The sequence below is a fragment of the Panthera onca genome, chromosome E1, assembly GCF_046562875.1.
Source record: "Panthera onca isolate mPanOnc1 chromosome E1, mPanOnc1 haplotype 2, whole genome shotgun sequence".
NCBI classification, from domain to species: domain Eukaryota; kingdom Metazoa; phylum Chordata; class Mammalia; order Carnivora; family Felidae; genus Panthera; species Panthera onca.
In genome coordinates, this window is record NC_138352.1 from 33,032,014 (window position 1) to 33,055,415 (window position 23,402).

The following is a 23,402-nucleotide window of genomic DNA, read 5'->3' on the forward strand; positions in this document are numbered from 1 at the left end:
AAGTGCAAGCACAAGCAGGGGAGGGGCAGAGGGTGGGGGACAGAGGATCCCAAGCGGGCTCTGGGTTGACAGCCTGACGCAGGGCTCAAATTCAAGAACCGTGAGACAATGACCTGAGCCAAAGTTGGACACTCAACTGACTAAGCCACCCAGGCGCCCCCGAATTTGTTTCAGAAAGACAACCCACCCCTTGACCCATGCAAAGGCCAAAGTGCCTGAACTCAGCTTCCACTCCTTAGTGTTGATTATCACGGAGGCATCGATGGACAAAAAGTGCACTGGGATATGGAGTGCTAAATGGTATTACTAAAGACATTTCAGAGAAAAAGCTCTACTGTGGCATGGAATTTCCCAATACTTTTCCTCAAAAACTATTGTCACAGATCATGACATCAGGTCAGTTCCAGTTCATGAAGGACCCTTAAACGATAGAAGCAACAACCATAAAGACTTCGGAGGACAAAGGAAACCAAAGATCTTTACGATCTTCTGTTCATGTATATACAGGAAGTGGCTATAGACTAAGTACATATATTACTTGAGAATAAAGTGTCCCCAGGACACCAGTGGTGTCTGTGACTAAAGAACTATTGTAACTATAAACTGGGCAAATAGTTTAACGTGTTTTTTTTTTTTTTTTTTTTTTTTTTTAAATTTATTTTTGGGACAGAGAGAGACAGAGCATGAACGGGGGAGGGGCAGAGAGAGAGGGAGACACAGAATCGGAAACAGGCTCCAGGCTCCGAGCCATCAGCCCAGAGCCTGACGCGGGGCTCGAACTCACAGACCGCGAGATCGTGACCTGGCTGAAGTCGGACGCTTAACCGACTGCGCCACCCAGGCGCCCCAAGGCAAATAGTTTATAGTTGTACAATAGTTGTGCTGTCCTCTCTTCTTTGGAGGATATTATAAGCACATTTTGATGCTTTTAGGACCCTGATTCACATTAAATGTGAATTACTTAAAAATAATAATGGAGGGGCATCTGGGTGGCTCAGTGGGTTAAGCTTCCAACTCTTGATTTCAGCTCAGGTCATGATCTCACATGTGAGTTTGAACCCCACATCGGGCTCTGGGCTGACAGTGCAGAGCCTGCTTGGGATTCTCTCTCTCTCCCTCTCTCTCTCTGAACCTCCCCCGCTCTCTCTCTCTCTCTCTCAAAACTAAACAAACTTAAAAAAAAAAAAAAAAAAAAAGAGTATCTTGCTCCAAAATATGGTATAAACTCAGGAGTTATAGGTATAGCCATACCATTCTGTAAATCATTATATAAAACCTGATAAAGTAAAAATACACCATAGTTGGGACTGTAGAAAAAAACCATAAGATGCATTATTAAAAAAAAAAAAAAAAAGTGGGGCATCTGGGTGGCTCAGTCAGTTAAATGTCCAACTCTTGAATTTTGCTCAGGCCATGACTGTAGTGTTGTGAGATCATCCCTGTGTCAGGCTCTGCACTGAGCTAGGAGCCTGCTTAAGATCCTCTCTCTCTCTCTCTCTCTCTCTCTCTCTCTCTCTCTCTCTCTTTCTCCCCCACCCTCTGCCCCTCTCCCCACTTGCCTGCACTCTCTCTCTCCCTAAAATAAAATTAAAAAAAAAAGAGAATCTCTCTCTCTGCCCCTCCCCTGCTGGTGCACGCACACATGTACTTTCTCAAAACAAAACAAAAAAAAGTATGTACATAGTGTGCTAAAATTTTTGGAGGAATGGGAGAACATAAGTATATTTGTATGCTTAATAAGTAGGAGGCAGGGAGAATGGGATTGATGGGGACAGGTAGGAGCAAGACTTTTCAAAGTATACCTTTTTATATTGTTTTGATTTTTGAATCATTGACTCTATTGTCTTATAGAGGCCTGAAGCAAAAAGTATTTCTTTGTTGATCATTAAGGCCGGAGTAAATTTCCTATGAACTTCCCAAAGGAAAGGTAGTAAATCTTAGACCAAACTGCAAGTTCCCATTAACTCTCACCATAAATTTCAGTGCACAAATTGGAGCCCCTCCTAAAAACTCTGCTAAGCCACAATGGCAACATGTGACAGGTGAGATGGGCAGAAAGTCACATAAAAGAGCAGTGAATATCCACAGCTTTGCTAATTCCACCAAGATGTCAAACAAATATGGACTTCATACTAACTCTCTGGCCTAAGCTAGGGGAACTCTTGCAACATAGCCATTCTAAATCTCTCTGGATTTAACCCAAGGGAAATTTGAATTTAAACTTAATATGCTAGGGGCACCTGGTTGAGCATCCATTCTACTTAGGCTCAGGTCACGATCTCACAGCTCGTGGGTTTGAGCTCCTCGTCAGGCTCTGTGTTGACAGCTCACAGCCTGAAGCCTGCTTCGGATTCTGTGTCTTCCTCTCTGCTCTTCTCTCTCTCTCTCTCAAAAATAAACATTAAATTTTTTTTTAATATGCTAGAAGTCCACAACCCCTCAAGGCCAAAAAACAAAATGACTGCTCTAAAAACACAACCCTGAAGAAGCTCAAGAACTTTCCAGCTTCATCTGTCTTAAAACACCAGCTTGAGTAAAACCATCTATCTATCTATCTATCTATCTATCTATCTATCTATCTTTCTTAGAAAAAAATTTTAGGTTTTATTTACTTTGAGAGAGATGGCACAAGCAGGGGAGGGGCAGAGATAGAGGGAGAGAGAGAATGCCAAGCAGGCTCTGCACTGCCACCACAGAGCCAGACACGAGGCTTGAACCCACAAACTGTGAGATCATGACCTGAGCCAAAACCAATAGTCGGACGCTCAACCGACTGAGCCACCCCGGTGCTCCCAAAGCCATCTTTCTTATAACTTCGTTTTCTCATGGAGCATACCAGAGGTGGGAAAGCAATCATACCTGGGGTTTAAAATCACTAGCTACACTGGGCAGAGGCAAACTTTTGGATTCCTTGATAAAAGGCCAAAGTTGTACACTAAATGGTTTTAGGATGAACACAATACTAAAGATTGCAGCTAAAGAAAAATGACTGGCTTGAGATAAAAAGGGGGCTTATTTCGTAAAGTCAAAATGTCCCAGGTGAATAAACAGCATTAACTTTTCTCATGCACAGCTGTAATTTAAGAGAGGAAAATTCTGGTATATTAAAATTGAAGTGAATAAAAAGAAATCCAGTATGTGTTTAGTCATTCAGTACTTACATAAACCACTTAACTTATAATAACAAACTGAGACGGCCTATGTCAGCAGCCTAATACACTGGGAAAAGCATAGTTTCTTTGTACAAGAACAGTATTACCAGAGATAAACATCAAGAATTACTCATTAAGCTAAAGGGAAATCTGAGAATTAACAAATCTTAGTCTAAAGAGACACAGAGAAGTTTGGTTGTTCAAAATTTACACAATAATTTCCCCATGTACGTGAAAATAGGTGAACCAACTGTTTAGGGAAGGAACATCTAAACTTGGTTTGCTTTGAACCTCGTGATTGCTTCCCTAAGACAGGGAATTTAAGTTGAATGAAAGTCCTTTGGAGCTGGAAAAGGACTGTTTTCTGTCAGTGAAGGTAAGACCACCCTATAAGATGAACTGAAACCCTGAAATTTCCTGCCAGCAAGGGAGAATAACTGAGGTAATTTCATACATATTATTCTGGAACTGGGAACCTCTGAGCCAGCCCTTTTCAATCTCCTCAGTTTCTTCTCTATAATTAGAACCTGGCCACAACCATTTCAAATAATGAATCTTATGGCTGGTATAAAAACTTGATTTCAGGAGTATACTTTCAAAAACCATTTAAGAATAAATATGGCCAATATAATTCTGTTTCCAATCATTAAAATTTGTTCTGCAGAACCAAACAGAAAACTATAAGAAAATGTTAAAATAAAATTTTTCACGCTAAAGAAATAATCTAATCCATAGTTAAGAAATCTAATCCATGTTTAAGAAATTGAAATTCTTGTGAGGATTTAGAAAAATTATATAAAGAAAGTGGCCTGAAGCCAGGCATGTAGCAGCACAACACATTAGATCCTTCCATCTGTTTTCTCTGGATACTCAAAAATTTAAAGCAAGGAATGTGTGGGTGTTAGTCAAATCTTTTGATTCAATGAACAAAATGTCTTTAAAATGTTTCACTGTCAAGGCCTGCCAGAGGAAGGCATTAGAAGAGCATACTCTCATGGTATTGGAAGTATTCCTGCCATAAGCTTATCAAAATTCCCTCCATCTCCAACCAAAGGTCATGTCCCACATAGTTGCCCAGGCTGAAAATAATTCTAATCCACTAGAGTTACACATAGAATGTGCCATTCCAGTGACAGCGCAGCTTACAGCAAGAGTTCTCCTCTAATGGGACTGACAATAGTAAGATTTTATTTCTAAATGTGTCTTGGAGCTTTCAAAGATTAAAACACACAGATCTTCACCACCCCAGCCTCCTTGCCTGTACAGGAAACAACCAAGTTGTGAGAGCGTTTATCAGGCATGGACAGACACATCAGGCCTTGCACGTGCTAGACAGGAATCACAAATGCTTGTTCCATGAGATGTCTTCTGTTAACCCGAAGCCTTTGGTTTATTTTGTTTAGCAAACCACTCATCACTTTTATCTGCCGCCATTGCCTATAGAAAGAGAATTGGAATATATATTTAAGTCTATGAAACAAAACATACAGTCCACTTGGTACCTCTCATTGCAAGTGCATTGTCCACAGTCATTAACAATTACAATATACTGAATGCATTCATTCGATATAGAGTATTATGTTGTTTTTTTTTTTTAATTTTTTTTTAACGTTTATTTATTTTTGAGACAGAGAGAGACAGAGCATGAGTGGGGGAGGGGCAGAGAAAGAGGGAGACACAGAATGTGAAGCAGGCTCCAGGCTCCGAGCTGTCAGCACAGAGCCCGACGCAGGGCTCAAACTCACGGACCGTGAGATCATGACCTGAGCTGAAGTCGGACGCTTAACCGACCAAGCCACCCAGGCGCCCCTAGAGTATTACGTTTAATTTCACTGGATGCTGATGAGTTTCGAGCAACTGTTTGCAGATTCTCACATGGCAGACCGAAGGGTAAAGCGTGCAGCCAGGGGGTGTGGCTGGACAACTGACTGATCAGAGAGCAAGGAGCAAGACCCCTAGTCTGCGGGGTCCTTGGTAGAACAGAAGGCTTGTCACTCTTCGCGTCTGGGTAGGCTCTCAAGAACTTTCAGTGCTAATGAGACGCAGTGTTACGAGACCAGATATGAAAAGCTATTTTCATGTTTTAGCCATTAAGCCTGGAATGATTTGCTTTTACAATGACTCCTCTGATACCATTCTACTGATGCTGGTACTGTTTGGTTAGTTTGGGGCCTCTTAATTAAAAAGGAAGCCTTGTGAATATGTTTTGGTTCCACTAGAGTGTTTTTATTTTATTATTCCATGAGGCTGAGACCATGGAGAAGGGCTTATAGAGTGATCCAGGCTTAGAACCTAAGTCTTTTAAAACTTCCTGTCCAGGGGCACCTGGGTGCTCAATCTGTTAAGCGTCCAACTTCGGCTCAGGTCATGGTCTCACAGTTCGTGAGTTTGAGCCCCACATTGGGCTCTGTGCTGACAGCTCAGAGCCTGGATCCTGCTTCGAATTCTGTCTCTCTCTCTCTCTCTCTCTCTCTCTCTCTGCCTCTCCTCTGCTCGCTCTCTGTCTCTCTCTCTCTCTCAAAAAGATAAAAACATTAAAAGAAACCCAACTTCCTGTAATACAAACATGCATATGCTAAAAGGGTATTTGGTAAGGATATACATTAACCTATTCAGTCAAAAATCAAGTACAGAAATACCTTTAAAAATGTCAGTTTTCATTATGAGCCAGGTATTATGCTAGGTTCGGGTGTGGTGGCAGAGACCTAGTCTGAGGCTTTGAGGAGCACACAGAATAGCTGAGGACTCAGATGGAGACAACTATTTTGCATGAGGGAGCATGCATGTGTGTGTCTCGTAGGGCATTTGCTATAAGAGAAGCACGAACAAGGTGATATCAGACCAAAAGAAAACAACTAAGTGGTTGGAGAAATGGTATAAAAAGACTCATATACCTCAGCAGGAAGTGCAAAGATGGTGTCTGCCACCGAAAATGAAGAAACAGAAGTATACGTATTTTTTATTTAGAAACCGTGAAGGTGAAAGTGGCTGTCTTGGGCGGTGGGATTCAGAGATGGGACTAGACACCGTCGCACCGACTTATATAAAATCTTAGTGTTACGTGACTTTCTTTTGATGAACATAAAAAGGTTTTTGAAAATCAAGGTATGCAAAATAAGAGAAAACCGACAAAGGTGCAGGAGTTTCTGTCACTTAGGAGCCATAAAAAATGAGGGAAACAACAAACGCTGGTGTGGAGGATCCAAGAAAGCTTCTGAGTTCCGAAGGATGAGCTGACTAAGAAGGAAGGAAACAAACCTTCGGGAGGAGGCAAGAAGATACATCTTGGTGAATATACACGGCTCAGTGGGACTAGAACAGGAGGAAGGGTGGGAGAGGGGCAGCACGGATCAGATAGCAGGGAAGGGCCAGACACGCTCCATGCTCTGTCAGAGTTTGGAATGTATCCTGGAGGCAGCAGGAGCTATGAGAAGACTAAACGGTTTTTGAAATTACTGGATTTATGTGTTAGAAAGCTGGTGTTGGCAGCAGGGATGGCTGGAAGGTGAGAGGAGGCTTTTGCACTATTATAGGTGATGATGAGGGCCCTTTCCAAAGGGAAGTGGATAGACGAGAGATTTCAGAGTGGAACTCACACCTCTTGGTGACTAAATAGCTAACAGAACTTAGGGGTGAGGAGAAACAATGTTCAAAAATTGCTTTTTAATTCCAAAACAATTCTAAGATAAAAAGCCTATTAAATGTGAAAGTAAAAGCAGTTCCACTGCTAGGTATTTACCCAAGAGAAATGAAACATGTCTACAAGACTTATACAAGGATGTTCATAACAGTCTTCCTTCTAATAGATAAAAATGTTAAATTGCTCCACCTTTTTTTAAACATTTTTTCATGTTTATTTTTTGAGAGAGAGAGACAGAGCATGAGCAGGGCACTGGCAAAGAGACAGGGAGACACAGAATCCAAAGCAGGCTCCAAAGGCTGAGAGGTCAGCACAGAGCCTGATACGGGGCTTGAACTCATGAACTGTGAGATCATGACCTAAGCTGAAGTCAGACACTTAACCAACTGAGCCACCCAGGAGCCCCTAAATTGCTCTGCTTAAAAAAAAAAAAAAAAAAAAAAAAAAAAAAAAAAAAAGTTTTATTTATTTTTTAGTAATCTCTACACCCAATGTGGGGCTTGAACTCACAACTCTGAGATCAAAGAGTTGCATGCTCTTCCAAGTGAGTCAGCCAGGTGCCCCTAAATTGTTCTACTTTTTGAAATGCCCATGGATATCTGGGTGAAGAGGTTTCGCTGGCTGTTAACACTAGTCTGGACAGAGACAGCACTAAACATAAAAAAAAGCTGATAAAACTGGACTTAAAATTTTTTCTGCTCTTCCCCACTTACAGCAATGGACAGATCATCTAAACAGAAAATCAACAAGGAAACAATGGCTTTGAATGACACACTGGACCGGATGGACTTAATGGATACATTCAGAACATTTCATCCTAAAGCAGTGGAATACACATTCTTCTCAAGTGCACATGGAACATTCGCCAGAAAAGATCACATACTGGGACACAAATCAGCCCTCAACAAGTACAAAAAGACTGAGATCATACCGTGCATATTTTCAGACCACAACACTATGAAACTCGCAATCAACCACAAGAAAAAATGTGGAAAGATAACAAATAGTTGGAGACTAAAATTTTTTCTGTTCTTATAAGACTGTGTTAAAATAAATCAGCAAGCCACAGACTGGGAATAGTACTTGCATTTGTAGAGATTTAACAAATGACTTGCTTCCAGAACTCCAATAAATCAATGAGATTTTTTTAAAAAAACAGATTTGAGCAGGCCTTGAAAAATAAGCAAAAACTCAAATGACAGAAGGGCCATTCCAGGAGAATAAAGTCATGTGAACAGACACACAGTATGGAAATACATTCATATTTAGAGATTATAGACAAGAATAGCTAAGATGTAAAAGAGATCAGAGGTGTGTCTTCTAATCTGTTTGTCATGAAACTCAGTGGATCATATACATTGTTCTGTATTGATATAGTCCAATTATATTAAAGCTAATTAAAAAATACATAGGGAGGGGTGCCTGGGTGGCTCAGTCGGTTGAGCATCTGACTCTTGATTTTGGCTCAGTCATGATCCCAGGGTTGTGGGATGGAGCCCTGCATTGGATGCTCAGGGAAATTTTAACAAAAACTGGGTCTCAACTGACATTAAGGATATAGCATTGATTTTTTTGGGTGTAATATCAATATGGTATATAAGAATTTCTTGATTTTTATTTTTTTAAATTTTTACTTCTTTTAAGTTATCTTAAAATGCATAAAATACTTAAGTATTTAGGACTGAAATACAGCATCTAAGATTTGCCTTAAAATTCCCGAGGGGGGAAAAAAAAAGTGGGGTGGAGGGAATGATGAAAGATTATGGCAGAGTTGAATGGTGACAATCACATAGGGACTTGCTGTATTCTCCTATGTGTTTCTGGAATTTTTAATCATCAAGTATTAAAAATAAAATCTACTAAGGAAAGAAATGGATGAAAGATTTGAACATAAAATTCATGAAGGAAGATATGCAAATAGGCAATAAGCAAATGCAAAGGTGCTCAACATCAACAATTATCAGGGAAATGCACATTAAGCCACACTGAGAAACCTCTGTACATGTTCTAGGAGAGCTAAAACAAAAACCCAGAAGAGCACAAATGCTGATGAGGATGTGGAAAAGTCGGAACTCTCAGATACGTACATGGCTGGTAGGAGCGTAAAATGGTTCAACCGCTTTGTACAGCGGTGGCAGTTTCTTACAAAGTAAAAACAGTTCCACTCTTAGGTATTTACCCAAGAAAAATGATTCATGTCTATAAGATTCACACAAGAGTGTTCACAGTAGGGGCGCCTGGATGGCTCAGCTGGTTGAGTATCTGGCTCTTGACTTCAGCTCAGGTCATGATTTCACAGTTTGTGGGATCAAGCACCATGTTAGCCTCTGTGCTAATGTCAAGGAGCCAGCTTGGGATTCTCCTCCTCTCTCCCTCTCTCTCTGTCCCTCCCCAACTCGTGCTCTCTGTCTCTCTCTCAAAATAAAGAAACTTAAAAAAAAAAAAAAGAATGTTCATAGTAGTCTTCCTTATAAATAGATAAAACTCTGGAAACAACTCAAATATCCACCATTGGAAGAATGGGTAAGCAAATCATCATATTCATAAAACTGAATACCGTTCAGCAATTAAAAAAAGAACATGGGCACCTGGGTGGCTCAGTCAGTTAAGCGTCCGACTTTGGCTCACATCATGATCTCATCACGGTTTGTGAGTTTGAGCCCCGAATTGGGCTGCTTTGGATTCTCTCTCTCTCTCTCTCTCTCTCTCTCTCTTTCTGTCCCTCCCCGTTCATGTTCTTTCTCTCTCTAAGAAATAAATAAACATAAAAAAAAAAGAACTCTGATATGTACAATTACATGGAGGAATCCCAAAAATGTTATGTTGGGTGACAGAATCCAGGCACAAAAGAATATCTACTGAATGATTCCATTTTTAAGTCCAAGGACAAACACAAATAATGTGACAGAAATCAGTACAGTAGTCAGCTACTGTAGTAGTTGGTGGGAACTAGCTGGAAATGGGCACAAGAGAACTTTCTACAATGATGAAAGTGCTCTATATTTTGAGCAGCAGTTGTATGAGAAGAGTTAGCTGTCAAAACTTATCAAATTGAACACTAAATTTCTGTTTATTTAAATTCTAGGCAGGGGCTCGTGGGTAGCCCAGATTCTCTCTCTCCCTCTGCCCCTCTATCCTGCTCAAGCTCTCTTAAAAAAAAAAAAAAAAAAAAAAAAAAAATCATGTATATTTTACCTCAGTAACAACAACAAAAAATACTTGTTTGGAGCTTAGGGAGGAGTAGGGACTAGAAATTAGAAGTCAGAGAATGGGGGTACCTGGGTGGCTCAGTCAGTTAAGTGTTCAACTCTTGTTTTCAGCTCAGGTCATGATCTCATGGTTCATGGGTTCAGCCCCATATTGGGCTCTGCGCTGACAGTGCGGGGCCTGATTAGGACTCTCTATCCTCTCTCTGCCCCTCCCCTGCTCTCGCTGCCTCTCAAAATAAATAAATTAAAAAAAAAAAAAAAAAAAAAGAGGGTCGGAGAATGATGGTTGCAGCTCAGCGCAGAGGTAACGAGAGGACTCAGAGAAGAAGAATGGTACATGAGAATAAAAGAGCCAAAGTGGGACCGCACGTAAATCATTTTGGAATGAGACAGAAAGCCATGCCTGTGTCTGCGAAGCTGTCAAATATGAAGATGGCAGGATCTGTAAGACCAAAGCAGAAGTGAGCTCGAAAGAGGACGAAGTTGGTCAGTGATATGAAAAAGTAAGAAGGAAAAGAGTCTAACGAATGTGCCACCTGAGAGGTTGCCTGACATTCTCCTTTCCTTCATGATAAAATTTATAAATGCTACATTTTCTGTCTCTTGCTTTCGCTAACATTAACTGAATGTCTGTTATTATGTCAGCAGTTTGCCACGTTCTAGAAGCCACACGACAATCCTAGGAGGTGGCTAATACGATTTTCTCAAATTTTTAGGTAAGAAAACTGAAGTTTAGGGGCGCCTGAGCATGCAACTCTTGATCTTGAGGGTTGTGGGTTCGAGCCCCACATTGGACACAGAGATTTCTTAAAGGAAAACAACACTGAAGTTCAGAGAATTTAAGCAAATCACTTAAGGTCAGTCACACAGATATTAAGTGACAGAACCAGGACAGATTGATTCATTCCTTTAATCATCAACAGAGCACTCGCAGAGTTCCTATTACACACCAGGTGTGTGCCAGGAGCTGGAGTACAACAACTGCTTTGGGTGCTGCGGAAGACTGAGTTTGAGGAAGATAGAAAAGTAGCTGTGGGACTAAGCGAGACGGAGGTCATGGGTGACATCTACATGAGTGTTTCACAGAGTCACAGAGCCAGCGCACAACAGGCTGAAGCATGAAAGGGGTAAGAAGTAGAAATGGTATGTGGACAGATTTTTTAAAAGAAATATGGAGAAGGGGTTTGAGGGTAAAAGATTTTTAAAAGATGGGAGACTTGAAAGCTTGTTTGTGTGTGGAGGAGAACCATTCACTGGAAAGGACAGGAGTGGCAGTGTAGATTGGAGATGAGGGGACCAAAAGAGCTAAAAAGTGAAGGGGTGCATCCGGGCATTTCCCTTACCAAGCGGAGTCATGATGCATACAGCAGAGCAGCAGTGGTTGCCCAGGCAGCCTGGGCACATGCGAAGGGACAAATGCTGCACCCAGTTAAGGGTCACGAGGGTGGTGGGGGGGGTTGCTGGCTGGCTCAGTTGGTAGAGTGTGCGACTCTTGATCTTGGGGCTGTGGGTTCAAGCCCTACGTTGGGTGTAGATTACTTTAAAAACATAAAATATTTTAGGGGTGCCTGGCTGGCTCAATCGGTAGAGCATGAGACTCTTGATTTCAAAGGTTGTGTGTTTGAGCCCCATGTTGGGTGTACAGATTACTTAAAAATAAAATCTTCAAACAAAACAAGAGTCATATGGGTGGCAATGAAAACACATAGTCCTGGCTCAAAAGTCACCCCAACAGCAAAAGGACACAGCTGTGGAACCTGTTGCTTTGGCCCTTCCCCCACACACTTAAGACCATCCCCGGTGGGCCTGTGGGCATATAAAGTCAGAAATAAGACTCACATCATCCAACAATTTGCTTCCTTCTGGATCCATCTCAGAAAGTTCTCGAAATGCTTCATCCCCCACAAAGCAAATTTCATGTCCATCCTACCGCAATAAAGAGAAAAGAAATTTGGCGGAAAGACACCTTGCAGAAACCCCTGGTGCAGCCCATCCCTTCCCTGAGTAATACTTACAGGGTCAGCCAGAATGACCACTTGCACTGTTGCTTTCCCTGGGGTATCCAGACTCACCAGGGGAGTCAGAATCTTCTGGTTCTCCCTTTTCATTAAGTCTTCTAAGTCTGATAACTTGAGGAAGACAAAGAGGCAAAGTGAGCAAGGGGTCATGTACCACTCACGCTGTGGTCCTCAGCGGCCCTGGGGGAGGATGAGATCAACCAGAGAGAACTCGGGCACCATGTGTTTGATTTTATTATCTCAGCTGCTCTTGAGACAACTGTTGAACTTGATACCAAAGCCACAATCAGAATGAACCGAAAGAAGGGGGGGGGGGGGGGGGCGACATTCTTAGCAGGTTCAACCAGCTAGTCATAGAGCTTAAACCAAAGATCTAAGACCAAACATTACCTCTTTTTGGGGGCAAGAAAAGGCAATTCTTCCAAAAGCTGCTGCATGATCAACTGTACCTTTGATACCCTGTAGTTCGAGCTTACACTGAAAAGAAATAAGAAAGGTTTATTTTTTGGAACACATTATATGTATGGTTAAAAAAAAAAAATTCAAACAGTACTAAAGGAATAAAGTTAAAACTAACGCTCCCTTCTACTCTCCCCAGTGGCAACTAGTCAACAGTTTCCTGGAAGACACATGGCATGCACAGATCTTTTTTTTTTCACACAAACGGTGGCATAATTTACACATTATTCTGTCCCTTGTTTCTACCCAATGTTACTATGTCAGCACGTAAGGATTCACCCCATTCTTTCTGACAGCTGCACAGTAATCCATTCTATGGATGAACCATAAATTACTGAACTACTCCTCTAATGCACAGAACACTGAGGTTATTTCTTATCTTCTGCTATTACAAACAGTGCTGCAACAGACAACTTTGTACACATTTCTTTGTGCACATGTATGGTGAGTAGGTCTGTAAAATAAATTCCTGGGAGTAGACCTACTGAGTCAGAGTGCACGGACTAAATCATGTTCAAATGCTAGGTTATTTAAGGGGGAAAAAAAAAGATGAAAATCAATGATCACTTCTGACTCCGCAATTCCACTTCTGAAAGGTTATAGCCCTAAAAATAAACAAAGGTAATATATGGGTGATGGTTATCAGCAATTTTTATTTTCTTCTTTCTGCTTACCTATGTAAATATTGAGTCACTGTGAAAAGACTCTGAGAATAACCTTCATGTGATCCTCATTTGTAAGCCAAACTCAAAGTAACAGATTACTTCTCTCCAAGATCACTCACCTGGTTATCAGCATAGCCCAGCAAAGCCCTTTGCTTCTCTTCATCTTTTTCATAAATTTTCATTCCCAGTAGATTAGACCAGTAGTTCAAGGATTTCTGAAGATCAGACACTGCTAGAGTTACTTTTAATATAGGATCTGGAGAGTAATAAAACAGTAGGAATGGATAGGTCAGCACAGTGGAATAGAACAGGAAGACTAAATCAGGCTCGTGTATATATGAGTTCAGTTTACGATAAGAAAGGGATAAGTCAATATGAAAGTGCACATTATTCAAAAAATGGCATGAAGAAAGCTGGCTTGTCATTTGGTTAGAAAAACTACACCTTTAAACGAAATGGCAAAATACATTCCTAATGGGTTAAAGGATTTAGTTTAAAGAATGAAATCATGGGGTGCCTGGGTGGCTCAGTGGGTTAAGCATCCGCCTTCGGCTCAGGTCATGATCTCACGGTTTGTGAGTTCGAGCCCCGTTGGGCTCTGTGCTGACAGCTCAGAGCCTGGAGCCTGCTTCGGATTCTGTGTCTCCCTCTCTCTCTGCCCCTTCCCTGCTTGTGCTGTCTCTCAAAAATGAATAAATGTTAAAAAAAAAAAAAATGAAATCATGAAAATACTAAAAACAATTATTATTATTGCTACAATTTTGGGGTGTAGAAAGATTTTTTTTTAAACCTGACACCAAAGGTAGAAAAACCAGGAAAGAAAAAATGTATTAGGTTAATCACATGAAATGGAAAATTCCTAGACAACAACCACCCCCCTCCAAGAAAAGAAAAAAAAAATGATAATCAAAGAGTAAATGACAAAGTGAGAAACATTTTTGCAACATATATGACAAAAAGTCCTGAATACTTTTTTCCTCTTTTAGTTTATTTATTTATTCTTGAGAGAAAGGGGGGGGGGGGGAGAGAGAGAGAGAGAGAGAGAGAGAGAGAGAGAACGAGCAAGAAAGGGGCAGAAAGAGAGGAAGAGAGGATCCCAAGCAGGTTCCACACTGTCAGCACAGAGCCTGACTCAGGGCTCAAACCCTTGAACTGTCAGATCATGACCTGAGCTGAAATCAAGACTCAGAGGCTCGACTGACTGAGCCACTCAGGCGCCCCAGTCCTTAATATTTAAATCACCTTTAAACATTAGTAGGAAAAAGAAGAACATCCTAAAAAAATAGGTAAAAAGCACAAAGCGGTAACCCACAAAAGAAGGACTTGGAATGGTCAATGAACACATGAAAAAACATTCAACCTCACAAATAATCAAAGAATTTGGAATTAAAACACAACATTTTGCCATCTCACTGGCAAATAATTTTAAAAGTTCACAGTGTTAGCTGTGATAGGGCAGGGGGGAGAATCATAATCATATAGTACTGGCAGAGTGTAAATTAGTTCATTTCTGGGCAGCAATTTGACAGAATGTACCCAAAGCCTAAAAAAAGGTAAACTGCTTTTGAAAGAGCTATCCTATTATCACCAATTAAAGAAGTAATTGTAGATATATGAAGGGCTTTCTGAACAAAGACATTCTTTACACTGCTGCTTGTAACAATGAAACACTAAGGACAACATAAACATCCAACAATAGGCAACTGTTTGATTCCTGGATGTAATACATAGGAATCGCTATAATGGAACATAAGATATACATATATACATACATACATACATACACACACACACACATACATATATATGTGTACATACGTATATATACATACATATATACATACATATGTACATATATATACACACACATACATACATATATACATATATGTACACACACACATATACATAGATATACATTCCTTTTGATAAATGATTGGAAAGATACACTCTAAAATGTTAACAGTGATTATCTCTGGCTTTGTGGGTACTGTTTTCGTCTTTCTTCTTTGCTTATCTGTGTAGGAAAAAAAATCTATTTTTTCCAAAAAGAATAAAAGTTATACTAAAACATTTAACATTATTGGAAATTTTTATATTGTAAAGTGACCCCTGAAGAGCTGTTCTGACTATGGTAAATTCAGTACATTTGTCTTCAGTTTTCACCGCCTCGGCCCGTCTCTCTGCCTCTCCCTTCTGCATGTGTGCACTCTCTCTCTCCCCGCGAGGGAAGCGGCTCTAGGACAGGTGGACCCCCGTGGGCAAGAGAATGGAGAGAAGAGCTGGATTCTTGATGCCATTGCTGAGCTGCTGAGTCCACTAACACTGAGCTGTTCCTACCTATAGGATACCCGCTCCGTGAGCTAGAACGTTTTCTTCATGTGCCGGCTAGTCTGAGATCGATTTTGATACAGCTGAAAATATCCTAGTAGATATTACCAGTAGAATAGAGCCCAAACCAGTGTAGATTCCCTAGAATTATGCACTGAAGTTCTAATATGAAAATATGATTTCTCAAAGAACAAAACGCTGGCTTGGGAAAGACATGTCATGGCAACACAGAAAGACTTCATGGGAGAAAGAAATCTGGCTCCTCTCTCCTTTCATCAAAGATGTCGTTAGACAGAGGGCTTTTACTAGTCCCGCTATAATTACCTGACTGAGGTGGACTTCGATTCTGCAAATAGAACTTATATCCTCCTGGGGCTTCAGTTTCAAAAACACCTTCCGTAACTTCGCTGAGTGGCCACTCCAGCCTTCTGGCATTGCTGACGGCCTGGTTAGAAGCGAGTGTGATACCCTATGACAAACAACAGTACCATCAACTGTATAACCATGGATCTTTTCTAGAACAAGATAATGAGCCAAAACCCCGCTGCCTTTACATGATGCCACCGAAGATTTAATTGGCATTCAAAATTTTCGCCTAGGACATATTTCTCCTCCAAAGATTCCAAATGTTGTGAATTGTAGGACAGAAATTCAAAGGCTAGAGAAGTTTGATCCATTTAACACCAAAGATAATCTTTCATTTTTGTTTTTTGTTTAAAATTTTTATTTAACAAAGATAATCTCTTCTAATTTTAAAGATCTAGTCAGAGAAATCTTGATCTTACTTTAGTTTGCCAGCTACCTATTTAAGATGTTTTTTATTTTTGCTTTCTAAACAAAATAATTTAAGCCAATTATCAAGGTATCATTTAAATTTAATCAAAATACCTAAAAATGTACACTGTCTTCTGATAAGACCAGCTGTACTTTTTTTTAAATTTTTTAAAAAATGTTTATTTATTTGTGAGAGAGAGACAGAGTGTGAGTGGGGGAGGGGCAGAAAGAGAGGGAGACACAGAATTCAAAGCAGGCTCCAGGCTCTGAGCTGTCAGCACAGAGCCCGAGGCGGGCCTCGAACTCACAAACCGTGAGATCATGACCTGAGCCGAAGTCGGAGGCTCAACCAACTGAGCCACCCAGGCACCCCAGACCAGCTGCACTTCTAACTTGGATTATCATAACAGCTTCTCTTGGGGCGCCTGGATGACTCAGTCAGTTATGTGTCTGATTCTTGATTTCGGCTCCAGTCATGATCTCGCAGTTCATGAGATCAAGACCTGCGTCAGCCTCTGCACTGATAACGTGGAGCCTGCTTGGGATTCTCACTCTTTCCTCTCTCTGTCCCGCACATGTGCTCTCTTAAAATAAATAAACATTAAAAAAAAAAACAAAAAACAAAGCCAGCCTCTCTTTCCCTGAGTCTTGTCAATCCATCCTCCATTCTGCAGCCAGAGTAAAATTTCTGAAACACACCCTACTCTCAAGACAGCGACCTTATGTTGTTTTTCCCCTGCTTAAAACCCTTGATAGCTCCTCATGTCACTCAGGGATGGCTTCTAATGGCCTGAAAGGCCCAAAACAATCTGAGCCCAGGTCATTTCGGACCCATCTCCTCCCACTTTCCTCTTGCTCTGTCTATTCCAGCCACACTGGCGTCCGTGCATTTTCTCAAATGTGCCAGCTGCTGTTTGAGGGCTTCTGCACAGGCTGTTCTCTATCTGGATTGCTCTTCCCCAGGATACCACATGCCTAACTCTTCTCTCCTGAGAGAATTTCCTCTAATGTCACCTCCTCATTGATCCCTACCCTTGAAACCTTCGTTAAAACTAAAACCAGTCACTTGTCCCATAATCCCCACCACCCCTTATTCTGCTATGACTTTATTCCCCTGCCAGGCATAAATTTTTGTCTGTTTAATTCACTGGTTATCCAAAGTTCCTAGAACTGTACCTGGCACATAGAAGCACTGAATACATGTTTGTGGCATGAATAAACACCACAATGTGTAATTTAGTACATAGTTCATTAAACGTATTTGTTAACATACATGTAAACTAAGTTCCTAAGTGTGAAACTGCAAGGCCAAAGGATAGATGCATTAATTATTTTGATAGTGACAAAGTGAGGTTGTAGCCATGTACACCCTTACTGGTAACGTGTGAGAGTGGCACTTTTTTAACACCCTTTCTAACACGGTGCGTTATCACACTTTTTGAGTTTTGCCAATCGGTGACAAATGGCAGCTTGGCAGTTGAACATTTTTTTTTCAATGTTTAAGAGACATTTCTCATTTACTTTCTGTGGCTGTCTATTCAGTTTTTGTCCTTTTTTCAAAAAATTAAGTTGTTGATCCTCTTATTTTTTTTTAATTTTGCAATGGTTATTTATTTTTGAGAGAGAGAGAGAGAGATAGACGGTGAGCGGGGGAGGGGCAGAGAGAGAGGGAGACACAGAATCCAAAGCAGGCTCCAGGCCCCGTGCTCTCGGCACAGAGCCTGACACGGGACCCGAACCTATGAACCGCGAGATCATGACCTGAGCCGAAGTCAGGCGCCCAACCGACTGAGCCACCCAGGCTCCCCATCCTCCTCTTTCTCATGTACAGGGATTCTTTACAGAAATGGGAGGTCTATGTAACCTGTTTTTCTTTTTGTTCCACAAACTGAGGAGCACAGAAGGTCCCTTTCCTCAGGGATACTTTCCTGCCGGAGTCTCTCAGGAAGACCCAGGGCGGAACAGCCGAGCTGCTCTCCTCCACCTACATGCTCTCTGGCCCCTGCGGCTCCATCAATTAACATCTGACTGGAGCCGGTGCAATGTTCATGGTGCCAAATGGTTTTGCTCTTTCTTCTCTCCCTGATTTAAATCTGGGAGAGCGAAGAAAAGGAGAAACACAAAGAAATTTTCACATACACTCAATCACCAAATCCTCTTAACTCTACCTCCTAAACAGCTCTCAAGTCCACCCACTTCTCTCCATCTCCCACAACTACCAGGTTAGGTAAGGAGCGGCCAGTCGCCTCCCATACCACCCTTTGAGCCAGTTGCCTCACTTCCAGCTTGGCTCCCTTCCAACCTGATCTCCGTGCTGCAGCCAGGCGGATTCTTGCACACCACACTGTGTCATCCCCGCCGCTTAAAAATGGCTTCACTCTATTTTTAGAATGTAGTCTGAACACCCTCACGTGATGCGGTCCCAGCTTACTTCTCCAGCCTCACATCTGCCCCTTCGTCTTCACGCACCTCACTCGACACAAACTGTGCTACTCACTGTCCCCTGACCGCCATGCTGCCTCTCACCTCCAGGCCTGCGCGCATGCTGAGACACAAGTCTCACTCTCCCACCCCGACCCCACTCACCGGCTCGGCTGTCACTTCTGGAGAGATTTCCCTGCACTCTCACCTCTCTGGGAATAAGCTGGGAGTTCTTCCCAGGCGTTCCCACATCTGCCTGTCCTCATCCCATCCCAATCCTGGCACTTATCACACTGCATTCTTTTGTCTCTTTACTTGTTTCCCCACAAGACAGGAAGCTCCTTAGGCCAGGGAACATGCTTCATTCTACTGTACCCCCAGGACCTAACCAGGTACATGGCATACAGTAAGTCACAGTGAATATCTATTAAATGAATAAATTAGTGAGAGACATACAGAGTGAGAAAGAGAAAAACAAAGATACTAGTATGTTACTTCTGAACAGTCCTTTTCATTTACAAACCACTTTTATAGATAATTTGATCCTCCTAAAAATTCCACCTTGATATCACTATTATTTTAACAGGAGTTAACAGGAGTAGCAAGAGCAAATGACCAAAATAAACATCTAGCATGAGGCAGGTTTGCTTAGCAGAGAGTAAAAACTAGTGCCTCCTATTTTGCTGTGTATTTGGGCCCAGAGACATTATATCTACCATGAGTAACTGCTCAGTAAGAGGAAGATACTATAACTATTAGATGCACGGTAACTTGAATTCTTGCATGAAAGAATGTAGCGCATGCAATGCCTTCTTCTCTTTCTCCTTAAAGCTTCTCATGTTTTTCTCTGACTAGCACTGGCTGTAATAGTGCAGCCCAATCTTAACAGTTCCCAAGAGAGATAATTCTCTGGTTGGTGATCAGGGCCTGACCAGACCCATGACGCTGGCCCTTCTACCTCTCAAGGTTCAGTCATTCCCCCAGAGTCGTCTTGTCTCTGTCAAAGCTGTTTCTAAGTCTTAACTTTTTTTTTAGGTTTTTTGTTTTTAATGTTTATTTATTTTTTGAACGAGAGAGAGACAGAGCATGAGCAGGGGAGGGGCAGAGACAGACAGGGAGACACAGAATCCGAAGCAGGCTGCAGGCTCCAAGCTGTCAGCACAGAACCCGACGCAGGGCTCGAACTCACAAATGGCGAGATCATGACGTGAGCCAAAGTCGGACGGACACTCAACCAACTGAGCCACGCAGGTGCCGCTTAATTTTTTTTTTTAATGTTTTTTTTTTTTGAGAGAGAGAGAAAGAGAGAGAGAACACATGGGGGAGGAGTAAAGAGAGGGAGATGCAGAATCTGAAGCAGGCTCCAGGCTCTGAGCTGTCAGCACAGAGCCCAGTGCAGGGCTTGAACCCATAACCCCGGGATCATGACCTGAGCTGAAATCAAGAATTGGATGCTCAACCAACTCTTGATTTTGTTTGGCTCAGGTCACGGTCTCACCTTTTGTGGGATCAAGCCCCACATCAGGCTCTGTGCTGTTAGGGATTCTTGGGATTCTTTCTCCCCACTCCCTGCCCCTCCCCTGTTTGCACGCTCACTCTCAAAAAAACAAAACAAAACAAAACCCCATAAAACTAATCGCTAACCTGCACCCAAAGGCCGTCAATTCAGCAGTCATCATACCTAACATCGTATCAGGGATCTCAATAAAAGGCACAGCCAAAAATCTACTAGAATGAAATGACATTTACCATGAAGTCATTGCCAAGCTTGTAGTGTCCGATGCCATAATTGTAAGTCAGTTCTGCGACAAAATGATCATCCTCAGGTCCAAATCCCACCATTGTCTTACTCCATTTCCCATCATAAGGCCTAGAAAAATGAAAGTAAGTGAACCCAGTGACACAGACAAAATCTGCCTCAGGCCTCCCCTAAGGACTTCTTGGGACAGAGCAGTGGGCAGTCACCTCTGGTCCTCTAAGTACCCATAAAGATGAGATGACCTGTCAGCTGGTGCTAAAAGCAGCAATGGACAGTATGTGTGGGTCCCACCACAGAGGCTCCAAAGACCATTTGTCTGGCACTTATTCAAGGGAAAATTTGTTTACCTTTCTTTAAAGTAGAGGACAGACTCCTATAAAGACGCTTCTCCAACCTGACCTTTATTTTCATACATATCCATCAAAAAACATGCAATTCTCGTGAGGCTTGGAATTTTCCAGCTTGCTATGGCTACTAAGCTTAAGAGACCCTTGATAAAGCGTTGCTTCATTTAGAACACACACTTACTTGTGTTCTTGAAGTTGCCACCTTAATTTATTGTCTCCTGAATTTATTCCACTGCCTTATACCCACTTTGAGAAACTGTCTTCTCTTCTCCAGGAGTATTTAGAGCCTAAATGAGATTTTAAGAAACAAGGGGTCGGGCACCTGCGTGGCTTAGTCAGTTAAGTGTCAGACTTCGGCTCAAGTCATGATCTCACGGTTTGTGAGTTCGAGCCCTGCATCGGGCTCTGTGCTGACAGCTCAGAGCCTGGAGTCAGCTTTGGATTCTGTGTGTCCCTCTCTCTCTGCCCCTCGCCTGCTTGCACTCTGTCTCTCTCAAAAATAAAAAAATAAAATATATAAATAAATAAAACATAAATAAATAACATTAGAAACAAGGTGTCATACCCATTACAGGCAGCTTTGCAGCCCTCTTCAAATTCCTCATGCCGCAGAATCTAGTAAGGAAATTACAATAAATTGTCAAGTGTTACCAGTACTGTATACAGCATATTTAGCACAACTTAAAATGTTAAAACACAAACACTTATAACTTATATATAATAACATATAAGCTTTACTTGTAAGACAAAGATAATGAGCTTTATATCTTGCCCAGACTAGAAGTAGGAGAGGTAAGGAAGAACAGTTTGACACCAAGGGTGAGACAACCAAAGCTGTGAAATCTACTTACACTGGGAAGCAGTGCTGTGTAGTTAAAACAACAACAACAACAACAACAACAACATCCTCCAAAAACCAAAGTTTGGCCTTCAGCATTAGAGAATTCTGATTTGGAATTCTGGATGTCACTCAATAGTTGTGTAACTGTGAGAATGTTGCTTAGGGTCTGAGTCTCCCAATGTGTTGTGAAAATAATTTATTAGACCATTTGACACAGAACCCCACACACAGTAGGCTCTCAATGTCTTAGTTTCTACTCTCCTTTTTGATTCCCGCTGCTACTGCTCCAGTTCAAGTTCCCATCAGTTCTCTCCTAGACTATTAAAAATCATCTTCATTGATCTTTTTCCTTAATACCACCACAAAATTATGTGCCTAATGCACACAGCTCTGATCACATCATTACCCTATTCTAAAATGTAAGACAGATCCCAAATTACTGTGCCATAAAATCCAAATTTCTTAGTATTCAAGATACTATCAGAAGTGTCCTGATATCCCATCTCAACCTCATCTGAGTAATCTAAACTAAAGACACAGAAAACTAGCGGTGTTTCCCAAACATAACTTATCTTTGCATTGGCTCTTCAACTTTTCTAATATACTCCTCCCTCTAATCTTGGTTTGTGGAAATCTTAGCTATCTTTACAGATCAACTCAAACACAAGGTCTCCATGAATTATTTCCTGATGACCCAGCCCAAAGTTAAATCTCTTCTGTCGTATTTTTGTAATAGTGGAAGCAAACACTTATATAGCACATACGATGTATCAAATACTACACATATAACAGTATTTAATTTTCATAACAACCTTTAATCAATGAGGAAACATGTTAAGGGAGAGTTTTGTGGTTTTCCATCACTTATCAAGTTTTGACTTCCATTACTGTACTATGTACAATGTACTACGTACAAATCCAATTCTCAACTCCACCCCCAACCTAGGCCAAGAGCTTTAGTTGAAGACAGATACTAGGGTGATTTTCATTTTTGTCACCAAAGTTCAACACACGACCATGAAACACGGAGGATGTATTTTAAATGACTGATGGATTCAGGTAACGCCCTTGCACTCCACGACTTCTGCACTGTCTCTGCATTAAATTGCACTCTTGCACCTCTAAAGCCCTTGCTTACACTCCCCAATAGCTTCCACCAACATTTGCCACCCAGGTGATCCCTGTAGATGGCAGCTGCTCAGGGCTGGAGACGGCGCTTCCGGGTGTTGGAAAGAATGGGTTCTGACTTAGGGCAGGCGCTTTTGAATACACAAAAGGGACTATTCAAAGCAGCCCTGAGAGAAGCAAAGCTCTAAATAGGCAATCTAAACCTTAAGGCTCCAAACCGGAAGAGGCTGAGTTGTTTACTGGAAAAGTATTATATTACTTTTTGTTTACTGTCTTTCCCCCAGGCTGGAAGCCCCAGGAGGGCTGAGGCTCAATACCTGCAAATGAACTAGGAAAGAAACGTGTGTGGGCACACAGTCGAGGACTAATAAAGTCCCCTTTCAAAGTCATCTAACCCAACCAGTGACATGCAACACTTCCCGAAGCTGAAAACTCGACAAGGCTAAAAAGAGTCCAGGGCTAAGGTCGGACACCCATTTGTCCCCACCATCGTGTGCCAGCCCCTCCGGGCCCTGTCCGCACCTTCATTCCAAGGACATCGCGAAAGAAATGCGTCGTCTGGAAGCGGTTTCCCACTTTGAATACGAAGTGCAAAGCTCGACGAGAAGCCATACCCACCGGCGCCACTCCCATCAGGCGTACAGTGCTGCCCGCCGGC

At 41.8% G+C, this 23,402-nt stretch overlaps 1 protein-coding gene across 1 annotated transcript; it reads right to left on the reverse strand.

Annotated features, from left to right (window-relative positions):
• Window positions 1–4,314: 4,314 nt before the first annotated feature.
• Window positions 4,315–23,401, reverse strand: GLOD4 (glyoxalase domain containing 4). Its single transcript, XM_060646880.2, has 9 exons — window positions 23,267–23,401; window positions 21,341–21,390; window positions 20,419–20,539; window positions 15,799–15,943; window positions 13,263–13,399; window positions 12,410–12,496; window positions 12,017–12,130; window positions 11,841–11,927; window positions 4,315–4,589 (listed from the first exon to the last, which is right to left on the reverse strand). The coding sequence occupies exons 1-9, from the start codon at window positions 23,375–23,377 to the stop codon at window positions 4,524–4,526; spliced, it is 918 nt and encodes a 305-aa protein (XP_060502863.1). The 5' UTR covers window positions 23,378–23,401; the 3' UTR covers window positions 4,315–4,523.
• Between the last annotated feature and the right edge of the window lies 1 nt (window position 23,402).

Excerpts from the sequence above, each read along its gene's own strand:
- GLOD4 (XM_060646880.2), bottom strand. The coding sequence starts at position 23,377 with ATGGGAGTGGCGCCGGTGGGTATGGCTTCTCGTCGAGCTTTGCACTTC. Across the intron at positions 21,391-23,266 it reads GCGATGTCCTTGGAATGAAG|ATTCTGCGGCATGAGGAATT; the intron begins GTGCGGACAGGG and ends TTTCCTTACTAG. Across the intron at positions 13,400-15,798 it reads TCGAAGTCCACCTCAGTCAG|ATCCTATATTAAAAGTAACT; the intron begins GTAATTATAGCG and ends ATTACTCTCCAG.